Here is a 12,455-nt window from a genome sequence, read left to right on the forward strand (position 1 = left end):
AGCCGTACCATGTTCCTGCATTGTCTGTCCATGGTAGGGAGGTACGCTGGTGTTCATCAGCCCTTTGTCACAGCAGGGTCCGGTCAAGGTCTTCAGATGCCACCAGCCCTACCAGCCCACGCTTATTTCATCCTATTGAGAGCACTGCCTGATCAGGCAGAATCAAATCAGCTCACGTGCGATATGAAGAGCAAATGGGTTTGACCACTGCTGCCGCCAAACCTAAATCCAGATTGAAGCGCACCCTGACAGCACAAAGTGTGCATTGTGTGGCTTCGCTGCATGGACCTCAGCTCCATGGCTGTAAGAATGCTGCGCCCTCTCTTTGAGGACAAAACAAAGCAGCAGTGTCTGAAATGGAATGTGCTGCAGGTAGCGAGCTAAGCCTCCATCACCAAAGGCAGCGGGAGGATTAATTAAGCACAAGAAGGCTGTTGCTTGGAGGGACTTCACAGGAATGCAAACCGAAGGCCCTCAAAGAGCCCACAACAAAGGGCAAAGCCATGCGCGCTGCAGCTCGTGCCAGGATGAGCTCTGTGGGATTAAGGGCTTGGTCTGCCTTGCAGAAAGGGCAGGAACATCGCTGCCCTCAAGAGCAATGCGAGCAGGAAACAGATTTTCAGGTGGTTTTTCCTTGGTAGAGTGGATTAAAAAGTTGCATCCTTGCTAATGACATAAATGCTATATCTGATACAATCAAACCTGTATGAAAGTCTTAAGATCACTTGTAATTTGTTTTGAATTGTGGTTGGTTTCCAAATAAAAGACCATAAGCACCTGCTTCAATCTCTGCTTCTTTCTTGGTTTTGACTTTTTATGCTTGGCTGGGCCAAACCAGTGTGATCCTGGCAGCAGCGGGACTCCTGGAGCTGCCTGTTGTGGTACAAAGGGGTCCAGGTGAGACAAAAACTCTTGTTTTTCAGATATTACAGCCAATGTTTGTATGGGATCTACATGCCTGTGTACAGCTGAAGCACCTGTATTGCTCGGCTGAGCTGCGGCTCTCAACACAGCTTGGCACTGAATACGTTCGCCCTCAGCTTTCCACATCAAACCCCAACTCTTCACATGTGGCGTGATTCACTCTACAGAGCTCACCACGCCCTTCACTAACCGTTCTGTATGTGAATTGCTCTTGTTCAGGTACATGCCTTACATCCACTTTGGAAACGTTCCGTTTCTTCTCCTGGAGATCTAGAGATCTCCATTACTGCTCTTTCCACAACGACAGCTGTGAGTAAGACATAAGCAGCCTCATTTGAAAGAATCACAGAATCACAGAACTGTAGGGGTTGGAAGGGACCTCTAGAGATCATCGAGTCCAACCCCCCTGCCAAAGCAGGCTCCCTACACCATGTCACACAGGTCGGCGTCCAGGCGGGTCTTGAATATCTCCAGAGAAGGAGACTCCACCACCTCCCTGGGCAGCCTGTTCCAGTGCTCCGTCACCCTCACCATAAAGAAGTTCTCACGCAAATTCGTGCAGAACTTCCTATGCTGAAGTTAAAGCTAAGTTAGGCTGTAAGGAGCAAGGAGCCAAGCAGGCTTTCTAACTTCCCTTTTCCCTGCTCTGCAAGGATATTGAGCAAGGGATGAGGGCTGGTGCCACTCCCTGGTGCCACAGCAGAAGATGAGCACAGAAACACAGAAAAGAACTAATCTGAAGTTTGCTGGAATAAATGAGTCCCTTCTGAGGACAGAGGGAAATAGCTGTATTGATTTCTCTCAGGCACTTCTATAAAAACAACTAGTGCTGGAAATTCTCTCCCACAACAACCTGGCATGGTGTCATCATCCAACTTGCTTTAATGCATAACGAATGTACAACAAACTGAATTCAAGTAAGGTTTTATTCACAAGTAAAAAAAAAAAAAAAAGAAGAAGAAGTATTACAAAGCAATTTATACAAGGTTTTAATTTACATTCTTTATAAGATCATTTAAAACAGCACTGTAAGTCCTTAGATGTGCTATGTGGGCAGTCACAATGCGGCGGTAGTGTATGTTTTCTATTCGCATGTACAACATTGCTTGCCACAGGCAATATAAAAAAGACCAATTTGGTTAAATTAAGGACAGAAATATATACACAATATACACATACATGAACAGCACTCTTTTCATTTCTACTCCCACTTTGCTCCGAAGCCACCTGTCACTCATGTGAAGATGTGAGTTCTTCTACCTGGAGTTGCCGGACAAAAGCATTATACAAAGCATAAATTCCAATAGGAAAACATACTGTGACAGATGCCGGCAACAGTTTGGAACACAGCAGTTTAAAGAGCTGTTATTAATGAGAGGTTAAAAACACACACGTTCTATAAACATCCTACCACGTAATGAAATGCACGCTGGATTTTGTTCTATTTGCAAGTATTTACAGAGAGGCACCCATCTCTTCATGCACAGTTAGTGAAAAATAACATTTCAGAACTTATTGAATGTGTGAAGGTGTCCAAAGAAGTGATTCAAAACCACTCTTAGTTGATCGTACACTTTTCAGTACTGAGTTGTGTAATTATACTCCTTGTATAACCGAGTATTCTTCTACGTACGAGATCAAACAGGAGTCATTACTAATTAAAATAAGCCTCTTAAGTAGTTTCTTCACTTTGGCTTGAATTTGACAGCTGTTAACCAACAGTTTTCTTTGCACACATTAACGATCTCATTGATTTTGGCTGCCTGTACTCAGCCTAACCATTGTACAGGGTTAATCTTCCACCGGCTCCTTCAAAGAAGTCTCTTTGTGTTGTGGAACATGATCGTCTCATCGTTTCCACTGCCGTACAAACCACGTGCAGAAAGATGAGTCACACTGAATGCAAAATCGCATTTGTTTTGCTGATCGCTTTGCTTTTGTCAAGGCACATCATTGGGAATTTCTACAGAAGGATTGTTGAGGTCACAACTGGCAGGTTGGAGCCTGTTGGATGCAGGGAGCCAGCAGAGGTTACAGGGATCACTCACAGAAGTTAAAACTAGATTAGGGAAAAATGGCCGCAGAATCCATATCTTTATAGGAAATGCTACAACAACCTGCAGTCACAAAAGCCATAAAAAACAAAGAGGGAAGGAAGTTGATATTTATAAACTGGGCACACAGGTAACTCCAAGGATTCTATTCAGAGCTGGTAAAAAGAAAAAAAAAGCTTGGAATCTATTTTAATGTGTAATATGGAATTTACACAAAATGTGACCGTGAGAAGGACAGTGACCTGAATTAAAGACAGGAAGTCCACTAAATGAGTGAATGAAATCACCATGAATCTTGAAACTATCACATAAGTAATGAAAATAATTCATTACCAAAAAACATTAGTAATAGATCTCACAGCATGAACAGTTGTGTGACACACCAGCTGACTCTGCTGTCTTGATGTGAGTTGACTACATGTATTTCAACATAAAAAATACACCAACAAGTGCTATCTTCCCACAGTGGGACTTCCAGCAACGTAACATCCCTTTCTATAGAGTTGACTTTCACTAAACCTAGTGCACGGCCAATCTCCTGCTACACTGAACAAAACAATGTTCCCTCCCACAAACAAAGTAATTGGGTGAAAGGGACTTCAACTACATCATCTGTAACATGCAAATATTGTAATTCCCCAGACTAGCTTATTGACTACAATGTAAGATACAATAAAAGCTTCAGTTTATCAATAGAGAATCCTCACATAAATAGAAATGTTTCATTCTTAAGTCCTTCAACAGCAGGAAAGTGAGTTAAAAACTGCAGCCAGAAAACAATTTCAAATGCAAATGTGCAAGCAGAGAAACTGGCAAAGTCTTGTCCCAGGCCTTCTCACATCTGCAGCCATATTGAAGGTAACCATGTAAACACGTTAACGTATCTGTATGTCTTGATATATTTACACACATTTGTATGCTCATTCCATTGGACTTCTTGAGAATCTTAGGAACTAAAAGGTTCTTTTTCAATAAGAGATGCAAATGTTCCTAATCCTGCTCTCAGGGTTCTCCTAGGTTGCTCCTTAAAGTTTCACTTTGCAGCTGTTACAGCTCAGGTGCAACTTCTTAGAATGTGTGAAATGATGCCGTCATTTTCCAGCTGGTTTTGAAACTGTGTGACACCGAAGACCGGGTGATTTGATGACAATCAGTGGACGAGCAACAGGGAAGCATCATGTTGTAGTGCTGAGGGAAATAGCTTCCTTTCCTAAATGAAATTGAAAGAACGGTGGTTACATAAACTCAAAACAAATCTGCACATGTTTTTATACACAACTATAAATGATTTAAAAAAACACCAAACTGCTGTACGTGAAAAGCCATCCAGATAAGGCCAATATCTGTAGTGATTGCAGTAGATTTTCAGGGCAATATACAAATTCTACTGAAGTCAATAGCAGACAAATCCTTGACTCAGAGCCATTTATCTCCCTTTTCTCTTCTTGAAAATGTCATGTAAAGAACAAAGGGTTATTTTACAAGTAGCCATGCACTTTGTGTATCCAGGATGTGCACATTTTTGTTAAATACTTATTGCTTTATACTTTTTATTTAAGAACAGTATGAAAGTGACATGTAAACTGAATGGAAGAGGATCAAATGAAGGCCCTTTATTCCTGCAGATGACCTGAAATTTTCATAATTACAAATAGCAAATTCTTTTAATTAAACGTGGTCCATTACTAATGTTATTAATATTAGTAGTAAATGCTTCTTTTCCTGTCTCTGACTATTGCAGCTTTCCAGCCACAGCCTACACAGCAGGTAGAATGGTTGAATAACACCACCAGTACAAATGCTATACATGGGGCCCCTTCACAGATAAGCTACGAGTTGCTCTCATAGAATCACAGAAGGGCCCGGGTTGGAAGGAAGGGACCTCAAAGATCACGAAGCTCCAACCCCCCCCCCCACTGCAGGCAGGGCCACCAACATTCACACTTAACAACAGACAAGGCTGCCCAGGGCCCCATCCAACCTGGCCTCAAAGTTACTTCCAGTAGTAGAAAAAGGCATTTACAAACAACAACAAAACAAAACAAATCATATATTGTGCATATTTTTAGAGGAATGCTTGCATGTCCTCCATGCTTTGTTTAAGATAAGCAAAGACGTTTCCTCATCAACAAGGACTGGCCACACATAATAGCTTTGCATAAGACTATGAATTGCTATTTTTCCCCTGAAATGTAATTAGAACTCGATAAAAAATGATTGGTGTACAGGCCTACCCTTCTGTTCTGGTTTGTATTAGTTCAGCATTACAGCCTGAGTAATTACACCTTTCAAATTCAGTCAATCATTTTAAAACATGAAACTCTTGGATCTTTTGTAGAGCTGTAACTTATTTCAGGAGCAGCCAGGTGTAATCTCTGGAGAAACATAACTACACACGCTTTCACAATTCTATTTTTATCTAGCTCTGCGTGCCTGGGGAACTCATTCTCACTCCTTCTTTGTAGTTGTATTTCTTACCTCTTTATCAGTCTGTAGAGTCATCTGCTGTTCCATTACACTTCGTCTTTGGCTGGGATTCAGCAGCGGCTGAGTTCTGAAGTGATGAAACTTCTATATATGTTCTATGCTTGGAGATTTCAAAGGGCTTTGCAGTGTTTCCATCAGAAGACTTAGCTGAAGTAAGTGCATCACTTAGCTCTGGGTTATTATCTGACTCAATGGCAGTTGCATTTTCAGTCTCCAGACTGCAGGGTTTTGCAGCAACTCCAGCCAGTTCTGAATATGATTCACAGAAAGAAATGCTGTCACAACAAGCTGAGTTTTGCATCAGAGGCCAAGCATCTGAAATGTCTCCACAAGCAGAGCGTGAAAGAGAACCAAGGAAGGCAGGAATCATTTCTCCAACAGAATCAGAAGCCCTGCAAAAAGATAAAAGGCGAGAGGTTTGAAAAGCATTCCAGCAAATATCAGTATTGTAATTATCGTCATTAGTGACTATAGGCATTTCACACAGATTAAACAGGGTCATATTTAGTCAGTACTTGAGAGGCATCCTGTCCAAAAATTCTTTTGAACTGGAAGCCAGGCTGTGTTTAATCTGGGAGGGAAGAGTGCCCTGGAGATTGCTACTAGAGGCAAAGAGGATGCTTGAGGCCCTTCATAATGTGAACATGAAATACAGTTGCGATGTTGAGTCTAAAGAACCGAAATGTGATGAAGTGCGTTTGTTCTTCCATGCATGTGTGTGGTGGGGAGTTAAGGCAGGATATGAAAAGCTTCAATTGCAGTAAGAAAGGTTTTTGGGAAGACTGGCAAGGATTTTTAATTGTTAGAATTTAGAAAACGGGGAAGAAAGAAGAAGTAGAAACTCAATGATCTGTCTCAAATAAAACGATGATGCCGACATACCTCAGCGCCTGCACATCTCTACTGAAAGCCCAGTAAATGATCTACTAAGACGTTCTATTTCAATTAGTGCCTACAGAACTTACAAAAATGTACAGGCTGTAGACTGATATAAAGCAATAATTTATGTGACCAAAACTTTGCACACATTAATACTGCCTGCAGTGCAATTTAAGCAGCTTTACTCATTTCCAAAGCACGACGCTTGGATAGCTGAGATAAATACAAAGAGCCTTTTTGTAGATTGAGGTGAAAAGTCAGGACATTGAACCACAATTGAAGGAAATACAGTATTTTGGCAAAGGAAATGGGAGCAAACTCCATTTCTACTGGAAGGAATCAGGTTCCTTTGATGTACGCACATAGCATGGATATGTCATGTATTTTTAAAGCCTTAACCAAAAGTATTCTCAAAAAGTACACAACTCTCAATTTGTCAGCCTTGCTAATAGAAAAGGATGATTCAAACTTGCTGGTATTTAAACAAGTTGTTACAGAAAACGTAGGTATTTTATATCTCCTGCTTGGGTCGCTACCCTGCCCTGCATAAACAACATCTTGGAAGAAGCTGCTTCTACATTTTCAGTTAAACTTGGCCAGAGGAAGAAAACAGCTGGAAATCCTATATGGTAAACAATAAACAGTCTGAAGAAATAAATAAATCCAGTGTTAAAAGCTGTGACTAGGAAACTCTGCATGACACCATAAGCTTTATATCTTTAGCTCAAGGCATTACAATGTCAGCAACAAGTGCTGTACTTATACTCAGCTGTTTAGCAGAAAATAATGGTTAGAATCCAGTAGAAACTCTGACTTACTTAACATTTCAAGTTTCACAGTCATTTGGAGTTTCTAAAAAAGGGAAGATTTTCATGACTCTTCTAAGCAGTATATTAATCCCCTCGGATTCATAGCACCTTGCTAACACAAAGCAGGAAAGGAGGTCACCAAAGCCTCTATGGAACTACACAGTAAGAGAAAGAATGCCTGTTTGTGAGAGAAATGGGTCACTTCTTCAGAGAAACTCATTTAATGTGTCAGAATTTATCCAGTAATACCTAAACATCACATATATATATATGTGTATATATATATATATATTTCTTTATTTAATGTAAAACTTTTTTTAACCATAAAACTATTTTTGCACAAATCAGGAAGATATGGCTACAATTCATCCAAATCTGGTGTTCCACTCCAAACCGCTATCATACCCTGTGTAAATATTAACTTGATTGCATACAAAATAGCTGTTTAATAGACTTACACACAATTAAATTACCTTTCATTAAGCGTAGTCTGTGAGTGCAAAGCACAGCTGTGACTGCTGTGCTCCATGCTACAGGTTTCATCACAGCACAGTGAAGGAATCAAATGAACAGGCCCTAAGAATGAAAGTTGATGTAATAGTGTTAGATGCATTGAAGTTGTGTGTAAACTTAGACTCTCTTTCAAATTTGAGTATTATTTTACTAGTTACACTATAATATGTGGATTAAGGAAAGAGAGAGGTTATAGATAGCTTATTTTATTTCTTTAATACAGAGTTATTTATAAAAGTCAAATCCTTCCTCCTGAAATAATACAGATACCTGCCATGAAAATCTGAATATCCACTCTTCAAATAAATTTGCTTTTTAATTAGGTACATAGAAGAGGAAGTACTTCATTCTGACAGTTAGCATATTAGGCATTTAAGCTTGTGTTTAAGTTAAATTATGTGTATTTTAATATCATAAACACATCTGTTCTGACAGCACTTCATAAAATCCCAGTGATTTGAATTGTTTGGGTTTTCATCGTCCTTTAGAACTGGTATCATGTTCTTACTATCTGTGAAATGCTTCATACCAGTTTAAGACTCCAGGCCAAATGCAGAGCTATTTTTATCAGAAAGAAATGAGATAGATAAGATACTTAATGCGTTTATTTAGGTGAATGGTCATTGGGAAACAAAACAGAAAAGTCATAACCAAATTGCTACTTAGAAATTCTATGTGCTTGTTGAGAAATTAACAATGTTAGCTTCGTAGTGAAAGCCAAACATCACAACTTAAGTGTCAGATAAATGCTAATCAGGAGTTATTGCTGCTTGTACAACCCCTGTTCCTTACAGTGATTTTAAAATAGACTTAACATACCACAGGTCTGTGATGTGCTCCTCTGGCACTGGCAGCATGTTCTGTGGTTGTATTCATTTAGCCGTGGTCTATCAAAACACGACAATTCAGACCCACTGTAATGAATGTCTTGTGATCTCAAAGACCCTTTTTGATAAAAAGAATAAAATACGTATTAGTAAATGATGCTGTTTTTTTTCCTTTTCAGAGTCTCTATCTTCACAGAGCACTTAAATACCATAATACTCAGCATTTCCATACATTTTCCAACCAGAAGATCCACCATGATGATGGGGTTTGACATAATGCAAACCACAGGTTTTGCAACAAGCCCTAGAACAGCTGGTTCAACTACAGCCATTTGCTCTTATTTTAGTGATGATTTGAAAGCATATCATTTTCACTGTTCCGTTTTCTCCATGGTTAATGATTCTCAGTGATATCAATCTGAAATTTTCTGCATTCAGCTGCTTTGTTTATGTTATCTTAAATAACTTTATATTAATGGCAGACTTCATTTAGTCTGTATCATTGTAGGCCAAGGTGAATGAATCACCAAATTTAACCAAAGTTCAAATTCACTATGCCTGAATTTCTCAAAACTTCTATGGCTAAGGTTAAAATCTTAATGATGCCCCCAATCCACAATCATTAATAAAAAATCTGCTATCCCCACTGTCCACATTAATTAACTCAGCAAGCTAATCTGTATTTCACAATGGCATGTGATGCACAGATCCTCCATGATGGTATGTCTACACCAGTACTGCAATTCTACAATGGCATCCTAACTTAGATCTCCAATACTCCAAATATATCTCTGCAGCATTTAAGAGAGTACAGCTCATAGTTAATGTAAAATTATTTCTGGACATCTGCACAGCATTATCTCAGAAGAAGTAAGTACATCCACACTGGGTTTGCATGCATGCATAGGCTTCTGCTTGCTTTTTTATCTCAATGATAAATTTGCTTAAATGCTGTAGACATAACAATTCTAGGTTTATTTACATACAGAGAGATTTGCCAACCAAATCCTGATGTATAAGTATTACAAAGAAACAGTGATAACTGGAAACTTACAGCTTGGTTTCTTCTCCATAAACTGCCTCTTGCAATAGATAACGCAAAGAATAAGAAGAGCCAAGAGCACTGTAGCAAGTGCACTGCATATAACTGCTGCTAGAGCAGTGTCTCGAGGACTGGAAGCAGTTGATGGGATCTTCACGAGGTTTACTTTAGTGGTACCTGAAACGTAATTAAATAATGATTAGGGAAAATTGTGCCATGTCAGAAATGTACAACCACATGAATGAAATTTGGGGAAACAGAGGAGGATCTCAGGACAGAAAAATAAAAACAGAATGTTCCGTCTGCTAATCTATAAGCTTTACATAGACAGATAATCAACAACTGACTTATTTTAATGTATATATATGTTGCAAAATGAGTGATAATGAGATGCACACAAAGGCACTCTGACAGCCCCTGGGAATGGAATCAGATCTTTACCATGAAAATGACGACCTCTCAATTTTTAATGTTGTAAATGATTTTAACCATTTCCTAGGCTATAGTAGAGAAAGCTGTCCACTAGAGGGAGTCACAATTACATTAACTTCCATTCAAAAGATCCTTTTTGAGGACTTGAGATGCCCGCGAGAGTTCAAGCGCTGTCAAAAAGATCATCTTGCTTGGTTGCACGTACGTCATCAATTTCTAGAATCAAACCAACAATCTCACCAGCTCTATTCTTTTTTTTTTTTTTTTTTAATTTTATTTTATTTTATTTTTTTAATTCAGCGCTAATACAAACACTATCCTTAGTGAAAATTCAACAGACTGACTCCATATCTGCATCGTTGAAGGTTTACGCAACATCTCCAGCTTTGACAGACAGGACTTTCAAATGGAAAGTGAAAAAAAACAACAGCTGAAATCACTGAAGATTTCACTGCAGTGACAGAAACTATCTTAAGATACAAATGATCTTTTTAAAGTAAATTCTTTAACAACTTTTTAATCCCAATAGTTCACCTTTTTCAGTCTACTCTGAAAGCCACAATATTTGGCAGCTTCTTATGAGGAAAGGAACACAAATTTGAGTATTTATCCAACAGTAAACTTAAAAAGAAAAACAAACAAAAAACACATGGCGCATTTTATTATCTTATAAAAATATGTCACACTATCTATTTCCACCCAAAATTCTTTTGTTAAAACCTAAAGACCGTAATTTCCTAAGAAATAGTCCATAAAGTCATATGTGTACATTGGAAAACAGATGTCTGCCAAAGTATATTAGAATCACTAATTAAATTGTATGTAACTACAAATGCTTGTTATCCTAACTGCCTATAATAGTAGCAAGAAAGAACTTGCTTACTTACTGACTTAGTGCAATCAATGGGACTGTATTACTGAGGGATATTTTTCTCATGTAATTGTGCCGTTTCCTCTACACACATCAAACACTGGCACCAAAGCATTTAAAACACTCTATCACTTTGTTATAATGGTCAGATATTTTGCCAAAAATCCAGATCTTTTGAAAATGAACTTTGTTACATCCATTGTAAGACTGCAGACCAAAGAAAATATCAACTCCTCAGAATCCACATTGGACTGAGCAGGGCTTCTGGAGCAGTCCATTGAAGAACCATCAAGATGATGAAGGGACTGGAGCAACTCTCCTGTGAGGAGAAGCTAAGAGAGACGGGACTGCTAAAAACACTTGAAGGGAGGGTTGGCATGAAGATGCAGCCAGGCTCTCCTCAGTGGTGCCCAGTACCAGGACAACAGGCAATGGGCACAAACTGACATACAGAAGGTTCCCTCTGAAGACGAGGCAGCATTTTTGTGCAGGTGGCAGAGCGGCGAAGATCTCCTTGGAGATCAGAGCCACCTGTGTTAAGTCTTATTGCTTCTTTTCCAGACCCTCATTGGTGTTTAACATTACAGTCTTCTAGAAAGAAAACTTTTCACAGAGCCATGTTTGCTGGGTTTGGTGTGAAAATCACAGATTATATCAGATTTTCTTCTTTATCCATCTGCCTGAGTCCTCAGAAGGTTACAGAATAGTCAGGACAAGCATTTAAAAACATGAAAATAGAAAACAGAACGTCTTCAAACATTTCTCATGTCCATCTGCCTACATGCTTCAGTCTACCTACATGAAAGCACCAATCACTTCTTAGAAATTAACCTTCATAGTTAATAGAAAAAAAAAAAAAAAGGATTGCTATTTCTGAAAGGATGAACAGAACAAATCACTGGACATATGGCTGCGGTACTTTTGACTTTCTTCCTTTGCTCACAGAACAAACCTATTTGCAAAAGGTAACAACGTATTAGATTTTGTTCTGGGAAACTGCATATGGTCCACATTTCTTTAAGTTTCATCAGCAGCATCCAAACTGGAAATACGACTTAATTTTAAATTGGGATGGCAAAAAAAAAAAAAAAAAAAAAAAAAAAAAAAAANTTTTTTTTTTTTTTTTTTTTTTTTTTTTTTTTTTTTTTTTTTTTTTTTTTACTTAAGAAAGCAATTTTCAGTTCCTGAGAATGTCTACCACTCGTCTTCACCTTCAAAGAACTTTTTAGAATTGCTGCTGTGAGTGGCCCATTGTACTTCAGCTCTAATTATAATGATAGTGATCTTCCCTGCAGAGACCAACATTTTAGAAGTGGATTGCTATTGTAAAAGCAGCCCGTTGGGCATTGTTGAACTTTGCTTTCAGTGTTACTCAGATATGTCTGCATTTTCATAAACTCTCACTTTTCAGGCTCACAGACTTTATGGTCCCCCCTTTAGCAAAGCAAGGAGGTGCACTTTGAGCTTGTACTTACATCTGTTACATGACTAACTTTAAATACACAATTAAACACTGAATTGGACAGAATACATTAAGAAAGGAGGGAGGTGGTGAGTAATTTTACAATTCTTGAAAGCATATGCATATTGTGCATTAAAAAAACAACAAAAATGTGT

The 12,455-nt window shown here is 38.7% G+C and overlaps 1 protein-coding gene across 3 annotated transcripts in view; it reads right to left on the reverse strand.

Moving 5' to 3' along the window:
- Positions 1 to 1,832: 1,832 nt before the first annotated feature.
- The window catches only part of TNFRSF19 (TNF receptor superfamily member 19), a 51,446-nt gene continuing 40,823 nt past the window's right edge, over positions 1,833 to 12,455 (reverse strand). For all 3 annotated transcript variants that reach the window (XM_015852085.2, XM_015852087.2, XM_015852088.2), the window contains exons 6-10: positions 9,548 to 9,712; positions 8,486 to 8,611; positions 7,627 to 7,729; positions 5,457 to 5,857; positions 1,833 to 4,188 (exon numbers count right to left, since the gene is read on the reverse strand). In XM_015852085.2, coding sequence (XP_015707571.1) covers positions 5,464 to 5,857; positions 7,627 to 7,729; positions 8,486 to 8,611; positions 9,548 to 9,712 — 788 coding nt within the window. In that variant the 3' untranslated portion in view covers positions 1,833 to 4,188; positions 5,457 to 5,463. The remainder of the gene's footprint in view (positions 4,189 to 5,456; positions 5,858 to 7,626; positions 7,730 to 8,485; positions 8,612 to 9,547; positions 9,713 to 12,455) is intronic.

Source organism: Coturnix japonica, chromosome 1 (genome assembly GCF_001577835.2).
Source record: "Coturnix japonica isolate 7356 chromosome 1, Coturnix japonica 2.1, whole genome shotgun sequence".
NCBI lineage: Eukaryota > Metazoa > Chordata > Aves > Galliformes > Phasianidae > Coturnix > Coturnix japonica.